This window comes from Brachypodium distachyon, chromosome 3 (assembly GCF_000005505.3).
Source record: "Brachypodium distachyon strain Bd21 chromosome 3, Brachypodium_distachyon_v3.0, whole genome shotgun sequence".
NCBI lineage: Eukaryota > Viridiplantae > Streptophyta > Magnoliopsida > Poales > Poaceae > Brachypodium > Brachypodium distachyon.
Window position 1 is genome coordinate 54,129,350 of NC_016133.3, and position 19,720 is coordinate 54,149,069.

At 44.4% G+C, this 19,720-nt stretch overlaps 3 protein-coding genes across 6 annotated transcripts in view; 2 read left to right on the top strand and 1 right to left on the bottom strand.

Moving 5' to 3' along the window:
* Positions 1-4,291, top strand: part of LOC100821206 (cyclin-C1-1) — an 8,775-nt gene extending 4,484 nt beyond the window's left edge. For both annotated transcript variants that reach the window (XM_024462230.1, XM_003570227.4), the window contains exons 5-9: positions 2,574-2,695; positions 2,788-2,902; positions 3,057-3,101; positions 3,600-3,747; positions 3,826-4,291. In XM_024462230.1, the coding sequence (XP_024317998.1) occupies positions 2,574-2,695; positions 2,788-2,902; positions 3,057-3,101; positions 3,600-3,747; positions 3,826-3,945 (550 nt within the window). In that variant the 3' untranslated portion in view covers positions 3,946-4,291. The remainder of the gene's footprint in view (positions 1-2,573; positions 2,696-2,787; positions 2,903-3,056; positions 3,102-3,599; positions 3,748-3,825) is intronic.
* A 767-nt stretch (positions 4,292-5,058) lies between these two features.
* Positions 5,059-8,122, bottom strand: LOC100823183 (E3 ubiquitin-protein ligase RNF4). 3 transcript variants are annotated; one of them, XM_014900368.2, is made up of 6 exons: positions 7,701-8,122; positions 7,191-7,418; positions 6,898-6,967; positions 6,441-6,490; positions 5,397-5,637; positions 5,059-5,321 (listed from the first exon to the last, which is right to left on the bottom strand). In XM_014900368.2, the coding sequence occupies exons 1-6, from the start codon at positions 8,040-8,042 to the stop codon at positions 5,290-5,292; spliced, it is 963 nt and encodes a 320-aa protein (XP_014755854.1). In that variant the 5' UTR covers positions 8,043-8,122; the 3' UTR covers positions 5,059-5,289. The 3 variants fall into 3 exon arrangements, with proteins under 3 accessions (XP_014755854.1, XP_024316246.1, XP_024316247.1); XM_024460478.1 differs by lacking the exon at positions 7,701-8,122 and adding an exon at positions 7,615-7,677; XM_024460479.1 differs by lacking the exon at positions 7,701-8,122 and adding an exon at positions 7,536-7,666.
* A 5,733-nt stretch (positions 8,123-13,855) lies between these two features.
* LOC100821504 (protein CYPRO4) lies at positions 13,856-17,328 on the top strand. The gene is made up of 2 exons (XM_003570228.4): positions 13,856-15,743; positions 16,784-17,328. The coding sequence occupies exons 1-2, from the start codon at positions 14,157-14,159 to the stop codon at positions 17,063-17,065; spliced, it is 1,869 nt and encodes a 622-aa protein (XP_003570276.1). The 5' UTR covers positions 13,856-14,156; the 3' UTR covers positions 17,066-17,328.
* The last annotated feature ends 2,392 nt before the right edge of the window (positions 17,329-19,720 follow it).

A 19,720-nucleotide genomic window follows, 5' to 3' on the forward strand; every position in this document is an offset into this window, starting at 1 on the left:
GCAGTTCTCCACTCCGCGGTGTTGCTTTCCATGGCTTTGAACTGGACAATTGATATCGGGGGTTCTTCTCCCAGCGCATCGAATCGCACCTATGCTCCTTCGGCGTGTCGTCTCCCAAAAGACAGTAGGGAGAATCCTGTGGAAGCTCGTGGTGATAGGCCTCACAGAGTCATGAAACCGGGGTACCGCCTGGAATAGGCGATGTCGGCCGTCGCGGGGTGCACCTCGCGGCCTCGAATCACCGTCTCAATCTCCAACATGGTTACCCTCCTTGGGGTCCCACTTGCTCGACGCGGCCCCTGAAGGAAGGCGGCGCTAGGTGGAGTGACGCACAAAGGACTGCCAAGGGTGCGCTGAGAAGTTCCTCATCATCGACCGAGGAGCAGTGAACATGGGTGAAAGGTGAGACATTGCCGAGGTGAGGTGGGGGGTTCATCTACAGTTTGGTGGAAAGAAAAATGTCAGTGAAATGATCAAGTGGGTGTATGCAAGAATAATATAATTGGCAATATGGTGGAATGAAGGTGTAAAGTGTAAAATGAAAAGTGGTATAATAATGCAAATATGATATGGAGGTGTAACGTGAAGAAAATAACTTGCAAGTTTATAAGAAAAGAGGAAATGTAGTATGCAGGTATTATATGGTGGCCTTATATGTGTGTATAAAAGAATAAAACAACAGATATGGTATGCATGTAACAAGGAAATATGAAATGCACAAATCCTAGGTTCTGGTCTTAATCTAATCTATGCTAGGGTCACGTTCCTACGGGCAACACAATGCTCTGATACCTTTTGAAGCGATCGGGCCCATAAAGGGTCGATCTATGTGCTTACAGTGCTAGTCCCTGGATCGACTCACTAGCACACACAGTTTCAAAATGTAATATCAAGATCCAAAGGTCAAAGTATATTACATCGCAATGATCCAGAATTTAAGAGTACTTTACAACTTTGCATAACCTCATGGGTCAGCATAAATAAAATAGAGTTTTAAAACAGCGGAAAGGTAAAGATAGATGAGCCACAACAACACCACGGTGATAGCATGTTGGAATGTACGCTCGCAACCCAAAACACAACGGTACCTCACTCGTCGTCGGGAACACCTGTAACATTAAAGGTTGCAGCACTAGGGGGTCAATACGTTGAATGTATTGGCAAGTTCAATAAGGGGTATAACAGACCTATCAAATACATGCAATATTTGGCCGAGTCTTTTTGCGTGGAAGCAAACATAGTTTTTTCTACTACAATTGAAGAATATAGTTGTTACTCTATTGGACATTGGGTACACACACCAATGCTCCTATTAAACTATGGACACCTGATAGAAATCCATGGTGCTCCTATCCCAAGTTCCAACCATCAAATTTTATTAAGAAATTGGATAACATGAGAAAACTAGATCGCATGGTTATATGTTTCGACTACATTTTTTTTTCCCGTGGTAATAACCAGATTATAGTAATTTCAATTTTTTGGATTTAGCATTTAATGCTGAATGACATCATCAATTGTGTCTCTCCTAGAGAGTGCAGGCTGGAAATGATTATGCATATGCAGCATGCAGGATTTCTTTTGTTATCAATTGATCCATGTGAATTCTACTAAGGCCTCTCCCAATGCAGTCTTTTAAGTGGTGTCTCTTCGCGCACAATAAACGCTAAAAGACCATCTTCTCAATGCATCATCTCTTAGTGTTGTATCTAAAGTATTTGTGTCGGTTTGCGTGAAGAAACAGTTGCTAGCATAAGAGACAATCTCATCATTAACTATGTGCCACATAGACAAAATGCTGACGTGGACAACTAAGAGGCGATGCCACGTAGGAGCATTGGGAGATGCCTGCCGTTCTTAGTTGTCATCATCAGCATTTTGTCTATGTGGCACGTAGTTAATGAGAAAACCGTCTCTTCACGCAAACCAACACGAAGACATCAAATCTCTCTCACAAAACTAAGTAATAACTATTTTAGATACAACACTAAGAGATAATGCATTGGGGAGGTGGTCTCTTAGCATTTATTGTACACTAAGAGACAAAACACCTAATAAGAGACCACTGGGAGAGGCCTAAGTAGGTGGCGCTGTACCATAAGACAAAGCTGGGCACGGTTCCCCAATTAGAGTTCCCTTTATTATTTTAATGATGCATTGGGGAGGTTGTGTCTTAGCATTCATTGTACTACATATCCTTGTGGTGTAATATGATCAACTTACAGGCAAGTAATAACCATATCTTGTGGTTGCACATGTAATATGATCAACTTAACTCAAAACACTATAAATTCACCTGGCTTCAACCAGAACTCGTGTGATTGTAGATGTGAGGTTCTTATCAACTTCCTTCAATTACAATTACTACGATGGTGCTTCAGTAAAACATCCATAAATTTCAGCTCACAAAGTTCTAATCTTCAAGCACGAAAAGTCATGTTTCTATGCTTTCTCTGGGCAAAATTTGGAAATGAAGGTTATGTTTTATTGCTTCTTTCCTTCAACATTTAATCCTTTTTTCTAATGTAACTTAAGCTGTCAGAATTTTGTCCTAATTATGAATCTGTTTACAGAAAGAGCATGACTGAGTATGATCCTCGTTTGGTAGCACCTGCTTGTTTGTATTTGGCATCAAAGGTGGAAGAGAGCACAGTGCAAGCAAGGCTTCTTGTATTTTACATCAAAAAAATGTGTGGTAAGTTTCATGGTCGTATAGTAGGCATATGTTTACCTGGAAGAGTTGCATAGCCTGTACTCATTATTTATTTGTGCTCCCCCAAATTGCAGGTTCTGATGACAAGTACCGATTTGAGATCAAAGATATCCTTGAAATGGAAATGAAGCTCCTGGAAGCACTTGACTATTATTTGGTTGTTTACCATCCCTACCGTCCTCTCTTACAGTATGACTCTCTGTCTCCCTACCATCTCAGTATGAATGGTATTTTCCACTGGAATTTGTATAGTTAACACCCCAGATCATTCTGTACTCTTAGCTTTGAAGCTGGCTCCCTTTTGACAGAGTGCAATGGTATTGAGAGGTGTTCTCCTTTACAGGTTATTGCAGGATGCTGGCATTACAGATCTGACACAATTTGCCTGGTAAACACTGTTTCTTGAATACAATGCAGTGTCAAATTGAGGATTGGATGCTGTTATCTTGCAATGGAACTTGTTGGCCTTTGTAATTTTGGTCCCATGGTGTCCTTTCATTTGGTTTGTGGTAGTTGTTTTGTGCTTTATATGCAAGAAAAGTTGCTTGATATGCTTTTAGTTGCATTTAGTAGTTAAAATCATCTTTCACCTTTTGAAACATTTCACTACATGAGTGATGTTAGTCTCGGAGCAACCGGACTGCTCTATTAGTGCCCTTTTCAGAATTTAACATCCTTGGTAGGACAGTAGGATCTTAGGGGCATATATAGCTCCGTCATGTGTTCCTTCTCATTTTATGTAGCAGAGGATAGAAGATAAAAGGGTTTTATCTGGATCATGTGGAAAACAAATACTCCATATAATTGTAATACCTATTTGTGATGATTGTGCGCTCAGTCATCAACTACACTTGTGTCTAAGCTGGTTAGATACTGTTATTTGCAGGGGCCTTGTCAATGATACTTACAAGATGGATCTTATTCTCATATATCCTCCTTATATGATTGCATTGGCCTGCATATACATTGCAAGTGTTCTTAAAGATAAGGACACAACTTCATGGTTTGAAGAACTCCGTGTTGACATGAACATTGTAAGTGTTATTGTTGATATTTTCACCGTCGATTGGCGAGTTGGTCCCTCTCATTAATCCATTGAACACTCTACTCAGGTTAAGAGTATTTCAATGGTAATCTTGGACTTCTATGACACCTATAAGATCGATCCTCAAAGGGGCCTCCCGGAGGACAAGATCATCCCTGTGATGAACAAGTTGCCATCAAAGGTGTAAAGGCGGATCTGGCACCAATTTCAGTCTGATATTTCAACCATATTTTGCATTTTTGACTGGAGTATATGTATGCCGCATAATCTTGGATAAAATCAAAACCAAGATATGGCGAATGACCCGATGGACTTGGGAGGATAGCATCTACTTGGTAGAACCTAAGTTGTTTTCAGGATGATGATCCAATATGAAAGAGTTTGGTTGATGTGATTGTAACAGGCTACACGGCATTTATATTTTCTGCTCGTATGTGGAGTATCAAGTGAAAACCATGATTTGGTACAAATCTAAATATCTCCAACCACAGACGTTGGATCCCAGACGAACAGTCTGGATGAGAATTGTCTTATGAATTTCTGGATGTGTTCACTGGCCGCTGCCTAGGACTGAGAGCTCGGACTGAACGTTAACACATCAACCTGCCGGGTAGGAACAGGCCTAACACAAGGGATCAAGCGTTAGAGGTTGATTCGCCGCCAAGATGAAAGACGCGCAGGGCCGACGCGGCGTCTTCCTAAGACTCAACTTCAGCCTGAAAGAAGGGAAGCCGGAGGCCGGACGACTCGGAGATACTAGCCACTAGGAAGATCAAATCAGTAGGTCGGGGTTTCTGTAAAATACAATTATGGCCACAGAATGTTCGCGATCCCACATGGCACGGCTGTGGTCGGAGATTTTCAGTTTTGCACCAAAGAGGGTTATCGGTCTGATGCCTCTTTTGTTGTTCGAGGTCATCCATTCTGGATACCAATTCATCTACCGCTTATGCCCTGTTTGTTTGGACTTCTTTCAGTTTTTGGTGTTTTTAGCAATCTCAAAAGCATTTTTTATGTTTACACGTGAATCTGAGAAGCACTTTCGGACGTGCTTTTGGTGCTTCTAGCTGAGAAGCATCTTTGGAGGTGCTGGAGGTGCTTCTCAGCTTCATGTGTAAACGGGAGAAGTGATTTTGAGACTGCTAGAAACACCAAAAGTTGAAGCAGAAGTCCAAACCAACAGGCCGAAAATGTAGTTGAAGATATGGCTTATGTGTCTCCAGCAGCAACAGCATATACCTGTCAGGAATCGCAGCTCCCGGTCCAGCCATCTGTTATAGCTGACTAAAACCATGAGATATACCAGGCAAGGCACTGAAAAGCAATAGTCCAGTACATTCCAATTCCACCATTATTACCCAGATTCAAGCTAACCACAGTTACATGGATTAACCATCTAATACATGCACCACTCAAATTCAATCAAACTTTCTATCTCGGCATTTGCTACAAGTTTTTCAGCAATGATACATCTAAAGAATTGACGCGCTGAAGCGCCCGAGCTGAGAACAAATTTCACAGGAAGATGTTACTACAATTCCCTTCGGCACGCTTCCGATGGACCTGTATTACACAGAACCGATGTTCACTGGGCTGCCCAGGAAAAAGAGAAGCTCATGGATAAGCAGAAGGACTCACCTTCAACATGAGAGTTTGGAAGGTAAATACGATGAAAATTGTTCTTTCTCAGTATCTTGCGGCATGTAGGGCATTTCTTCTGAAACTCGAGGGATTGCTTGATGCAATCGGTGCAGAAGATATGGCCACAGATAGTTGATGATGGCTCCACCAACTCGCCCCAGCACACCGGACAAGTATAAGTTGGTTCCTTTGGAGCCACCTTAACAGGCTCTTCCTTAGTTTCCACCACATTGTTTGACTGTCATGATGGAAACGTATAGGTATAGTTAAGAGTTCCGCAAAAAGCACAATGCAGTAAGGCTAATACAAATTGGATACAAGGACCAAATCTGTAGAGAAAACTAGAGGGTTTCCTCCAACTTGTTCCAACATATAGCATATCGGTACAACTCGTGAGTGCCAAACTGCCAACAAAGAACCTTAAACTGCTAGCAGCTATCAAGAACAATCTGAACAGATTCTCTTAAATATGAACAATATGAACAGATCTATTTGGCACCATAAAAAAATTGCAACTACGAGTGTCCTCGTGTTCTCTATGACTTCAACACAACAAGAAAAACGTTTTGTGCTTCAAACGGATAACTTTTCTTTACACTTATAAAGATCTAAATTGGTGATCGCGAGTTCACTCCAACAAAACTACCTCTTAAAGGCTATGGAATCATCTAATTGTCACTCATTTTATACGTATCATGATCTTTTGACTATGCTTGATTGGTTTTCCTGACTTTCAAGAGTAATTGTATTTTTCAAAAATATTATTTTGACATAATTCTTATTTATCAGAAATTTTAAAAATATGAGCGACACATATTTAATCAACTATGCATAACACAAATTCTTAATTTCGTAGCGGAGCACGGACATTTAGCTAGTATCTCTTAATAATCTGCTAAAAGGGCAACAAAATTCATAACTTCGGACAAAGACAAGCATATACCAAGATACCAGCTTTGAGGAGAAAGTAGATAAAAACTAAGCGGTAATAGAAAATGTGCCTTCTATCTGAGAAAATTACTGCCATAGAAAATTAAATACCTGCAGGCTGGACCCCTCTCCCCTTTCTGTAGGCCTTTGGCGTTTGTTCCCTGCATTATGAGAAGGCACAGCTGCATTATCAGCACAAAACACGCCTAATTGAATAAAAGGGCCTAAAATGAATGAGAATCAGATACCATATCGATTAACATTTTTACGTCTTCGGCTTAAGCTTTCTAGATTCAGTGTTTATACATGTGCAGTGTGTGATAACAAACTACTGTAGAAAATTAGAAGAATAAAAAAAGTCAAATAACTGAAAAAACTGATGTTCTTATGCTATACTCAGAGCATCACTAGAAGCAATAACCCAAAAGTGTCCATGTTGTTCATGCATTGGACAGTTTTAGAAGAACCTATCAAGACAGTTCATATTAAGAATCTATCACCCAGTTTCTGTAGTGTTAATGGCCAAACTGCTATGAGATGCAATGTATGTGTTAAGTTATGTACTAACCTTCCCAGTCAGCATCTACCTCCAGATCAATGTATGTGTTAAGTTGCATTCTACTTCTCCGATTCCACCTCTGCAAAATGCAAGATAGTTCAATATAAATGCCAGAAAAGATGCATCCATACCGAACTCTTAAAAGGAAGAATTTAAGCACATGAAGTGGTACAATAAACCCAAGTAAATGGTGTATGTACAGATGGTGCTACTTAAACATCGTCATGGGCCCAATGCATAACATTAATTCTTTAAAAGTGAAGCACTAGCTCTTTCACTTCAAGATAAGAACAGGCATGTACCAGGGGAGGCACTTGTGAAGGCAATATTATCTGCAGTTCATCGTGGAGAGCTTCGACATCAATAGGTGATGCGCGTGAACCAGTGGAGGTTGACACCCCACGACGGTTCCCCGCCACTGATGAGCTTCCATCCAAGTTCACAACAACTTTATCAGCAGATCCATCTTGTGATTGCCCCCTTGAGGCGCTCTGTGCACCGGCGACAGTACTCATGCTATCAGAATCAACCTGCATTTTAAGAGCGTATGATTCAGTTCAATCAACTGCCCTGCCACATTTGTCTATTAACAGAAACGATTTTGCATTAGAGCAACTCCTAGAGATGGCCAAAACGGTTCCCAATAACTTATTTGAGGAATATGTCCGAGAAACGGGCTCCAGGTTCCCCATCGCAACCCCCATTTTCAGCCGCGCCCCAAATCACCTTCGGGCTTTCCCTTCCCTGCACGCAAGGTCGGCATTCCCAACCCATCAACGAACTCATCGGAGCATTCCCTCCCGCCAACGTACCTCTTCCCTTCCCCGTCTCCCACCTCTGCAGCTTGCCTCCCGCCGCCGCCAAGACCTGTTGCTCGGTCCGAAGGGGGGCGCCCTCGGGGGAGGATGGGGCTCAATCCGAAGGTCGGGGGAGGTTGCTGGAGTTAGCAACCGTGGTGGCTCACGGGCCTCGCCGCCGATGAACAGCACGACCTCCCAGTTGAGGCAGGCGGCGCGCGTGGCCGCAGCGTTGGCAGGGGCAGGCAGCGCGCGTGACCGGCGGGGGGGGGCGAAGGCAGTGGGTGGGCTTGTAGGCGGAGACGACGGCTGAGGTTGGCGTTGGATCGGGAGGGAGAGGTTGCACTGGCATGGCATGCAAGCAGACTCGCGCTTGACTCCCGCTTCCAGACCACTAACTCGCTAGTTCAAAGAGTTAGCTCAAATTTTGATTACAAAATTTAAAAATTATAGAGGAATCGAGAAGATGTTTCTCATGGACTTCTTTTTTATTAGTACTCCTAATATAATTGGCAAAGCTCATGCTTGTTAATACAAATAGTCTAGATAGAATAAAAAAGCAGATCGGTCCCAAAAAAAAGCAGAGAGAAATAGGGAAGATGGTTTGGGAGAGAGAAAAGAGGATTGGATAGCGCAGACGAGAGAATTGCACAAGACAGAATGTTATGCTTATACGATATTTTAATGCAGTTTTCAAAAAGTCTAATGTTTTTTCGATATATATACTTCAATGAATAGTTAGAAGAAAACAAAAAATGATTTAAATTATGGCCATTATATATATATATATTGATTTGAATAAAGTTTTAAAATATATTTGTTCAAAAAAAAAGTTGCAAGATACAAATAAAATATAAAATATAGGAGAATGAAACATAGATGATGAGATTTGAGAAGGGAATCTCACGTGCAGTTTTAGGAAAATCGAATTTGGGCGCATTTGGAGTTGTTTTTAGAAGAAATCAACATGTATATGTCAAGGCTGTACAATACTATGATTGGATCTAAAGGATAAAAAAGATAGGAGAAGGAAGAATACCAAGTGGCAAGTTACTAAGGCATATATGCCTCTATTCAAGAAGGGTATTGAGCAACAATTCTAGAGACATTACAAGAAAACAATGTGTGACTGATGATAGTCATGGATTCCTTTTATCCGTGATAGCCAATGAATTGATGAGTCGAGACAAAGATAACTTAGAGTTATCTATCTTATATGCTAAATATGCCAAGGCAATAGAACTTGTTGAAAATGTACATGAAGCAAGGACATCATGCTGCACAACTACTTTGGTATAGTTGCAAAGGTAACCAGTAGATGGCTTGATGGTTGGAATGTTGATATATATGTCATGCCAGAGGACGCGGGTTCGAACCCCGTTTTCCCACCCGGTCTTTCTTTCTTTAAAGTCATGCCTATTCCTCTTTACTCTGAGTTTCACCAAGGCATACAACATCATTCCCGTAAGAGCAACAAGCAATGGGGAACATCTATTTATATGCGAGTTAGCATCAACAACATATCTTTTTTAAGTAAACTACATCGATCCTCGGTGCCAGGTACTCAGGTATGTCAATCCTGAGGATAGAAGTAGAGCATGTAAGCTCGTCACACTATCAGGCCAGATAGGAACTAGTTTGTCAAGCTTAAGAAGTGAAAAGTAAGAAAGTTGTCTAGTGAGGCTAAAAAACATGGACAGCATCCTCCCTCTATTTGCCAATAGCTTTCGCCTTCCTCTCTTTCATTTCATGCCGGTTCACCTTAGCCAACCGATTCCATATCGCTAGGCTATAGTAGCCTTTGATTAGGTCCTCCTCGAAATACTTTTCATAGCTATAATTCAATACACTTTAATTTTTTCATAGCTTGACACGTGCAATTTTACTTGCAATGGTACTCATGAAAAAAGATAGAGCCGTTTCGCTATGACTGGAAGATGGTCAAAAAGCTAATGGATGAGCCACAAAAGGTGGTGGTGAGGGGGCGGGGGGGGGGGGTAAGAGATAGGGTATACAACTAAAAGGGTGAGGTTGAGATAGAGGAATGAAACAAGCCAGTGAAACGGCCCAAGACCACGAATATGGACCTATAACCATAATACTTGGAGAGCTCAAGAAATTCCATCGAAATAGAAGACCCAAGTTGTAATGGAACAAGAAGACGAACGGGAAGGGCGTGCTCACTCTTGTTGAGCTGACAGACATTACAATAAAGAACAAAAACTTGGAGGGAGAAAATATAAGCAAGAAGACCCATTGTTTTCGTGCAACTCGAACAATGATGGAAAACATCCAGCATGTAGCAGTGAACATATGCTAGCTAAGTTGAAACTCCGAAAATAAAGTACAAGCAAGACAACTTTTTTTTGAAATCATGTAGCATCGAAGAAGAGCATAGATCGATTAACAGAATTAGGGGAAGTATCGTTCATTTCCCTGGAACACCACGAAAAACATCTGTACCACTCATTGCTAGTGAACCTGAGTATCTACCCCTCAACAAGCATATGGGTCGTATCCTAGACATTGACCTCCAATTACCGTACCATTTAGGACAGTAAAACTAAGCCTTCTTCAACCCTCTCACGCACCCAACATTCGCAACCATCTGATTGTGCCCCGAGGTAAAATCTGCCAATTCGTTCGTGGGCATTCATCCTATAGAGCAGCTGCTCACAGAGAAAAAATTAAGCCTAATAGTTAATCGGGCCGACTGGGTAGCCTGGACCAAGCTGAGCTGAGGTGTAGTCGAGTATTGCCCTGGAATCTGGTCGACCGAACCAACAGCTAGCTCGTTGGAAAAAAAAGATTTCCAGATAGATTGAACCCACAACTTTGTACCGTTCTACTATGATACTATCTATGTGCTGATGTAAATATATGTATAATCAAAACCAGCAACCCGTCTCCACTAAAATTGCACACAGTTGATGGCCAACTCCAAAAGTTGAGGTACTAACCAACTAAAAAAAACATATTCAAAACCACTTTTCAATTATTGTCTAAAATTTTAGTCATTTTGTGCAAATATAACCATCATATCTCTGTAAATTCCCAAAAACTATATGAAAGATGGATAGGCACAGCATTCCCATCTATCTGCAGTCTTCCTATCATTATATTTTTCGAAACTGATACGTAAGGCAATGCACACCATCATGTTCTAGGTGGTACTGAATATAACCATCACTTGCACCTATTCTGGACCTTTCAACCCATGTTCACCTAGACCTGGAAGATCTAATCATGCACATAACCTTCTCTATCCCTCTCATATACAGTTTTTGGTGAATCAATATATTGAAGTTGCTTGTACAGGAACCCAACCTGTCCATTTCATAGTTCTATTAGAGTTGCTTGTACAGGAACACAACCTGTCCCTGTCATAGTTCTACAATAATAGACCTGGACATCAAAACTTTCAACAATTTTGGCAAGTCCATATTTGCCGACTATACTTTCTAAACCATTGCATCTGAGAAAGTGAAATCACATATAGAACCAAATATTTGGACCAAAACCTGACGATCTAGGAATCCGACATTTTATCACCATAAATCAACAATGAAAAAAAAATCCAACAATTATAGAAGGCGGAGAACCCAACGGGGAATAATAAAAAGATGGTAGAAGAAAACTAGATGACGAGCATAGCTACTCCTAATACTGACCGAGGGAGAGATCTACTGAATCGATCAAATCGTGCAGCGGGAACTTTGCCTAGAGTTGAGCGAATCCGATCTAGGAATCGGGAGAAAACAACACGGCAACCGAATCAACAATTCCGATCCGTGATTAGTTCACTGAATCAAGATCCAACACCCCAAGACGGTATACTTGCAAATCCAAAACGGATTGAGATCATACAATGCATACATAAAAGGATAGGGATTTGCACTTACAAGAACCCAACTCGTAGTTGGGTCATCCGCCTGCTGCTCGCCTGGGTCAGCCGCCTGCTGCTCGCCCCACCAACCCTAATACCTGGAGTTTCTACCGTGACCCTCGTTTAAAAAGGATGGAGATGAGGGCGTTCCTTTCCTTTTTTTTCCCTTCTATCAAAGGAAATCTTGGAGGGGCCACCTACCATAGGCTCGTGTTGTGGGGGGCGCTGTCATAGGCTCGCATTAATTAGGAGGAGACTGGAGCGATGGTCCCACCTAATTTAGAGGGAATTGATGACAGTTCTCCACAGCCGAACGATAGGGGGTCGGCTTTGGGTAGCGCGTGGTCGTGCTTACAACAGAAGTGTGTCATAAGGGAGCACGATGGAATGGGTTCTACAGATGGTCAGACGAAGAGGTGAGGAATGGAGGATTCAGGATTAGATTGAGGTGGGAGATTTATGGCGTATGTTTGTTGTTTGGTGTGTTGAACGTTGTGTTGCTACTACCTCATCTCTTACACATATGGGCTGGTAAAAAAAAAGAACGATGCCAGCCAACAAATGTTGGGTGTAATTTTTCCGTAAATGTCTTTTTTCTAATTTTATTTGCCCGAGTGGGCCTTTAGAATCAAAATTCGGTTTTAGGGGACTGATGGGCACTACTTGAGAGGGCATTTCTCCCTAAGTAGTTTTGGTGATGATGACAACATGTGTGGTTATCTTATCTTGTGCTAAGTATTTCAGGTTTTATAAAGAACTCGACACAAGATGAGTTGTGGACCCCTAAAAAGGAAAGAAGCGTAGCGGTGTTTAGCGGCTTTTTCAGTTGATTTGAGTCGTAGGTCATCCGTACTATTAAGAGGGGATCCACAAGGAAAGGTAACGGGTGAATCAATTTCACGTGCACATCTACACCATATTGCACCCACTAAAAAGCCTACCAAAAAGGTGTTTGTCGAAAATATGTTTCAAGTTGTGTTTCAGGCTGTTTTGGATTCCAGGCGGCGGAAGTTCCGGGTGAACTTCCGCCCGAACCTTCGGGTGCTCTCTGTTAGTTCCGGAGGAATATGCGGAACTTCCTGTGAATAATCGGAACTTCCGGTCAGACGGAAGTTCCGGCCTATCCCAGCGCAGTGCATTACAGCTTGATTTTTAGGATCCCATATAAGTACCCCTTCGTCCCCAACGAGCTAACTGGCCGTTTCCACAGCCAAGAACACCCCAACACCATTCAAGAACACGTCAAGCTTAAATCTTCAAGATCTCCCTCCCTAGCCACTCACAACTCTTGATTCTTTGAGGATTGGAGGAGAAGATCTTGCCCTAGGGTTTCACCAAGTCAAAAAGTTGATTCCCCTTGTTTTCTTTGTGTATTTCGTTTCTCTTGGGTTGTTGGGAACTCTAGACGAAAGCGGTCACCTCGAGCTCTCCCTTGGTGTGAGGAGTTTGAGGCTTGGATTGAAAGCCTCCTATTGAATTGTGGAGTTTGCCCCAGTCAAGTTTGTAAGGGTTTGGCGTTCGTCCTCAAGGAAGCCATTAGTGGAACTCACCTCACCTTTGTGGTGTTGTGAGAGCTCATTCCACCTTTGTGGTGTGGTGAGTTGGAGAATAGAGTGAGCCTTCATGACATCTCTACCTTTGTGGTAGAGCACTTCTCCAAACGGAGACGTACACCGATCCCAATAGGTGGAACTCCAGTGAAATCTTCGTCTCCACGTGTGGTATCATTTCCCCTTTACATTCTTATTATATGTATTGTTGCTTTGGCTATTGCATTTCATTCTAGGGTTGCATTCATTTTAGAGAATTTAGATAACCCTAAGATTAAGTGTTTGTATCTTTCAAGAATTGAAAAAGAAAAGTTAAAATTTATTAGCCTCCTATTCACACAGCCCCCTCTAGTCGACCATACCGATCTTTCACTACTCCGTAAAGATGTTTCTGATCAAACTTTGTACTCTCTTCGATCCATAAAATGTGTCGTCCATTTTTTATGTATTGAGAGTGATTACAAGTCTCTATTGAACTTTCGAAAAGAAAAAAAGAGAGATCATTATTAAACGATGGATAATACATGGATGTAGAAAATGTCTTGTAGTTCTAGATGGCGAAGACACCGCCAATATTATGAAAGCCGATCGTTGATGGTCGTCATCGCCTATATTATGTGGAGTTGTAAAATGACCGGTACAACAAGTGCCGTACAATCTTGGTGGTCGGCACAAACGATGCCCGATTCGATTAAACTGGAGCAGAATAAAATTTGTGACAGCGTTGCTGGGTTTTTTTCTTTCGACGGATCACTCGCTCCTTCTCTCGTCGGCGAAGCAACCGACGATAACAGTCAGACCATCCCCGGCCGCGTGGAGCGCGTCGCGTCAGGCGCACGCACCGCCTCTCCCCCACATCGAACTCCACACGATCGTAGAGTACCTATAATCCCCCGTTTTCTCCCGCGGCTCCCAGCTGATCACTTTCCTCTCGCGCATTCCCCTCCCCTTTGCCGCGCGTCATCTCCAACTCTCCTTGATCAGCTCGCTTCCCCACGGACCGAATTCCCCCCCTCCAGTGAACCCGGAGCAGCCATGGGCGGCGCCAATAGCCGCGAGGACCTCGACCTCACCTCGTCTTCTGGCGAGGAGGAGGAGGACGACGAGGAGTACGACGCGGAGGAATCACCCGCATCCGGGAGGCAGCGGGAGGACCCCCTCCGGACCACCACCCCCGCGTCGATCGAGCTCCTCGATGCCAGGCTCAAGTCGCTCGATCTCAAGTACCAGCACCCCAACGCCGCCAAGCTCTACCTCCACGTCGGCGGCGCCTCCGCCGACGCCCGCTGGATCCCCGCCGAGCGCCGCGCCACCTACGCCTTCGTCGACAAGGCCTCCCAGGACAGCAGCGATTCCTCCTCCTCTGAACCTAGGTGGGTCCTGGAGGTGGGCCCGGGGCGACGGGTCACCGCGCCCGTTGGGCCGGAGCTCCAGCTCAAGGCGCTCCCCTCGCAGCGCCGGGCGGACTTCGCCGCGTCCGGGTCCGTGTGGGCGCTGCGGCTGCCCACCGACGCCGCCTTCCGCCGGTTCCGTGAGGAGTACGACCGGTGCCTCTTCGAGAACACGTACGGGGTCGAGGCCACGGACGAGGGCCGGAGGGAGGTGTTCGGCGCCGACTTCGCCGCCTGGGCGCGCCCCGGGTTGGCTGATGACGCCGTCTGGGCCGACGCGGAGGACGACTTCAGCCCTCCTGCCACAGCCTCGGCAAGGGACCTGCTCGAGGAGTTCGAGGAGGAGGCCGGCGACGGCAGCAGCATCCAGAGCCTCGCGCTTGGCGCGCTCGACAACAGCTTCCTGGTCGGCGGCGCCGGGATACAGGTGGTCAAGAACTTCCGCCACGGCGTGCACGGGAAGGGCGTCTCGGTGAAGATCTCGGGCGGCCGCGGCGGCAGTAGCAGCACTAGCTATTCGACGCCGAAGAAGGCCCTGCTGATGCGCGGCGAGACCAACATGCTGCTGATGAGCCCTGGTGATGCCGGCGCACCTCGTTCCAATGGCATCCACCATGTTGACATCGAGACCGGGAAGGTTGTCACCGAGTGGCGGTTTGAGAAGGATGGAACTGACATCACAATGCGAGACATTGCCAATGACAGTAAGAGCGCGCAGCTCGAGCCCTCCGGCTCAACCTTCTTGGGGCTGGATGACAACCGTCTGTGCAGATGGGATATGCGTGACGCAAGAGGCAGGGTGCAGACGATTGGTAGCTCCTCAGAGTCACCGGTGCTCCACTGGTCACAGGGCCATCAGTTCTCACGGGGCACCAATTTCCAGTGCTTTGCAAGTACTGGGGATGGTTCAATTGTTGTTGGTTCTGTTGATGGCAAGATTAGGCTCTATTCCAAGAGTTCGATGCGTATGGCGAAGACAGTGTTCCCAGGGCTTGGGTCACCAATTACTCATGTCGATGTTACTTACGATGGGAAGTGGATTTTGGGCACCACTGACACATACTTGATCTTGATTTGCACCATCTTTAAGGACAAAGATGGGAAAGAAAAGACTGGGTTCGGTGGGCGCATGGGAAGTAAGATCGCAGCACCTAGGTTGCTGAAGCTCAGTCCACTGGATTCAATCTTGGCTGGGACTGACAACAAATTCCATGGCGGCCAGTTTTCGTGGGTAAGTGTCAAGGTCTTATTCATAATATTTAGTGGTCGTATTGCCATCTGGTAATCTAGTTAAGTCTAACAAAATTTTGTTTCCAGTGTGCAATATTATCAATCATCTAGAATTATCTAGTTCTGTTATAGAAAAAATAATACAGTGAACTTGTAATCAATAATGATAGTTTATAACTGACTGTTCACACTTAAATGTAATCTGACTGCATTATTCTCTCAATTATACAGTTGAGAACTTGTAATGATTAAATACATCTTTACAGGAGGAAAAAAAAACATGCCATCTATTTTTGGTAACTGAACATTTACTAGGTAGCATGTCTATCCCGGCGTGGTCATGTGAAACTTTTGGGATAACTGATAATTTTGTGAACCATATCAATTTAAACTGCATAACTGTGGTGCTAGATTACATAGCCAGTAAAATGGTTATGCTGCATAGTTATTCATTTCTGTTCATTAGATTTAATGTTTACATAAGTTTGGTTTAGCCTTCAACATTGCAAAAACTAACAAGGAAAATACTTGATGACTGTCTTCACCTTGGAAATATTTAACTTCCTGCGATGGCCTAGTGAGTAGAATTGAGTTCTGAAGTCTCCTCCCTGCCTTTGATGAAACTAACTTGTGATCTTGCCAAAAGATTGGAACGCCATTTAAGATTTTGTACATGCATGTTTTTTTCAACTGGCAATTGGGTAGCCTTTGATGAAACTGACTTGTGATCTTGCCACAAGATTTGAATGCCATTTAAGACTTTGTCCATGCATGTTTTTTCAACTTTTAATTGGGTATATAATGGTTGGAATTTGGAAATAACATTTGAGGTATATAAACGTATTTCCTTTCAACAATTGAATTCAGAAATTTGTTTCGCATGTCCATCGAACCTTCAGAAGTTATATCCCCCAGCCCTTGTTATTTTCATTTTTTATTTTTTTATTTCCTTGTGAACGTCTTCTTACATGTTGCTTAATTCTTCAATATTGATAATGATGAGCAACTCTCCTGATACTTGTTCCGTTGTGATTTTTCCAGGTAACAGAGAACGGGAAGCAAGAAAAACATCTCGTTGCGACAGTCGGCAAGTTCAGTCTCATATGGAACTTCCAGCAAGTCAAGGACAGCAACCATCACTGCTACCGTGACCAGGAGGGTCTCAAGAGCTGCTACTGTTACAAGGTTGTCCTCAAGGATGAATCCATTGTAGACAGCCGCTTCATGCACGAGAATTTTGCCACAAGCGACTCCCCCGAAGCTCCTCTGGTGGTCGCCACCCCGATGAAAGTCAGCTCCTTCAGCATCGCAAACAGGCGCTGACCTTGATGTTCATTTCATTATGTATCTTAGTGTTAGAATTTACAGATTTTTGTGCAGCTTGAGTACTCTCCTCTTCGGTTGATTTCTTGCTTGGTTCTTTGTTGTAGAGCTGTGTATTGCACGTTGTTCTTGATCCAGATCTGTTTTCTGAAAGTCTGGAGGGGCTGTTACATGTATTTATTTGTGTTTGTGTGTCCATCAACAATGTGTGCTTGCCAGACATTATGTTTGACTATTGGGGTTTCACTCTTTTTTTTTTGGAAGGAGATTTCGCTTACATGTATGGATGCATTATCTTCTCTTTCGAGATGGAGGATGTATTCTTTCCGAGGTTCGTTCAGTGGCAAAGATCATCCATGACATGACACTGTTGAACGTTACGAAGAGCCTTGGTGTGTATCAACATAGTTTCATTTGCTTTCAGTAGTAATGCAGCGCCCTGCTTCTAAAAACTTTGTTAATGTGACATCATTGTGTTGATACAATTGATCTTTTTTAGGGGAAGTGATACAATTTATTTTTTTGAGAATATACAATTATATACTCATCTCGAAGTGTTCCACTGGCGAAGCTATAACGGGCCGTATGCTACTGCAATAGTTCGGCCGAGCAAGCCTATAGCCACGAGCCCACGATGTTTGCCATGGGCCTTTATGCACGTAGACCCACCATAAACGGCTGAGGCCTGCACTCCCCGTAAGAAAAACTGTGGCCTGCGCTGATCACTATTTCCCTTTTCCCCTAACACAATAATCCACGTCCTTCTACTTTTTTGGCTCAGCATCTTGGAATCTTGGATCCAAAGGCCGGGGTGCCAATGCATGCCATCACGTACCGGCACAACCTTTGCTGTCCCATCACCATCAACCCTGAATTGCTACAGATGATAACATTAACACCACACACCGTCCCAGTGCTTTTGCGTCCTTTCCTTAATGGCCATGAGAGATGATCGTTAACAAATCAACGAACTCTTCCCAGCTGCGCCAGCCAACCAGCGCCTTCCTTCTAGATAGCATGATAATGATAAGGCAACACGGATCACCTCACCGACCGGTGTGGCTGTAGGTCGTGTCACCTTAACGTTAGTCTACGCTGGCACGGACCCAAAGCGTTAGATATGAACGTGCATCAGCATCGATCGGGGGCAGGACCGGGGATCCTAGGTATTGGTGTGGAGCCTGACATCTTCCACGAAATCCGAACCAACGACTACTGCAACGCCTCGTACTGCAAAGGTCGTGCTGTGTTGCATTAATCTATCTATAACCTATAATTATATATTAAATTGGAGTCGGTGGTGATGGTACGGATGTCACGGTAGGTTTTTTCATCAAAATTACGAGGGATATGTCACTCCCGCACGAGAAAAAAAAGGTTTCGCTTATCTGTTGTCAATCCCTGCAAATAGAAAGCCTCCCGCATCCGAACCGTCCGCGGCATCCCGCGGCAGTGTCTCTCCCAGTCGCGCTCCCCGTGTCACAGCACCGGCGACGTCCCTGGCTTCCTGCAACGCGACATGCCCATCCCTCCCCTAGCGGCGGTGCGGACGAGCTCCCCGCGGCACAGCGCCGGCGACTTTCCTCAGTTTCCTGCAACGCGAAATGCCCATCAATCCCTTCCCACGCGGCGGCGCGGACGAGCTTTCCGGTCCCCGCGGCACAGCGCCGGCGAATTCTCTACATCGCGACATCCCATCCCACCCCTTCCCACTGCGGCAGCGCTCCCTCCTGCGGCCCTCCTTCTGGTGCCCCTCTCGTTACGCCCCAATCCGCCTCCTCCCGTCTCGTGTCCCTAGCACGACGAGCAGGCTGTTGCTAGCTAGCCTGCCAAAAAATACCAATGCGTCTCAAAACCAAACGTTACTAGAAGAGGAGTCAGCGGTAGCGACGATGTCCATGGGAAGAGCAGCAGTCTGCGGCAGCGACCAATGCAGGAGGAGGCGGCGCCGTGGGCCACAGCAGGAGGCGGCGGCGGCCACTTGAGGAGGAACCAGCGGCCAGCAGGAGCCATGAAGTTTCAAGTAAGCCACGAGTATGGGGAAATTGGGTAATGGGAAGAATACGGGAGGGAAAACGCCAGAACGGTATGCTGAACTGAACCAATTGAAATGTTAAAATCTATACCAGTCATGCATGTAATTTGAAGCCGAAACTGATATTCCATCACCTGGGGTGGATCGCATAAAATCTATGGAATAGTTTGAAGCAGTGAAAAAATCTGTAAAGAATGATAAGATATGACAGTAAAAAAAAGATACGTGAGACATGGAGTCCAGCTTACAGGTATGTTTAAACTTCAGTAAATATCGGTAGTAGTTGTTGTTTAAACTACCGAATCATCAATTTGTAACGATCTGTAACTCTCATGTAATCCTCCCGGTATATATGCCAAGCGCTTCCGTGCTCTCCGGATATTATTTTTGCACGAATCCCAAAGCATTGTCATACTTCACCTTAAAGAGCACTTATAGATTATTCCGTAGCAACGCACGGACACTTTGATGGTCTTTTTTTAAGTCTAAGCTAGCTCGATCTAGCCTGGCCCCTCTTGGGCGATCTGGTCCTTGCTCCTTATCCGTTCTCCCTTGAAATTTTTTGATCTGAAACTTCCGTGCTTTTGGTCGCGTGCGTGCGTGCGTGCGAGTACGGCCGG

Excerpts from the sequence above, each read along its gene's own strand:
- LOC100823183 (XM_014900368.2), bottom strand. The coding sequence starts at position 8,042 with ATGCCATGCCAGTGCAACCTCTCCCTCCCGATCCAACGCCAACCTCAG. Across the intron at positions 6,968-7,190 it reads CTTCACAAGTGCCTCCCCTG|AGGTGGAATCGGAGAAGTAG; the intron begins GTACATGCCTGT and ends TGCATTTTGCAG. Across the intron at positions 5,322-5,396 it reads TCCAAACTCTCATGTTGAAG|GTCCATCGGAAGCGTGCCGA; the intron begins GTGAGTCCTTCT and ends TGTGTAATACAG.
- LOC100821504 (XM_003570228.4), top strand. The coding sequence starts at position 14,157 with ATGGGCGGCGCCAATAGCCGCGAGGACCTCGACCTCACCTCGTCTTCT. Across the intron at positions 15,744-16,783 it reads ATGGCGGCCAGTTTTCGTGG|GTAACAGAGAACGGGAAGCA; the intron begins GTAAGTGTCAAG and ends TGATTTTTCCAG.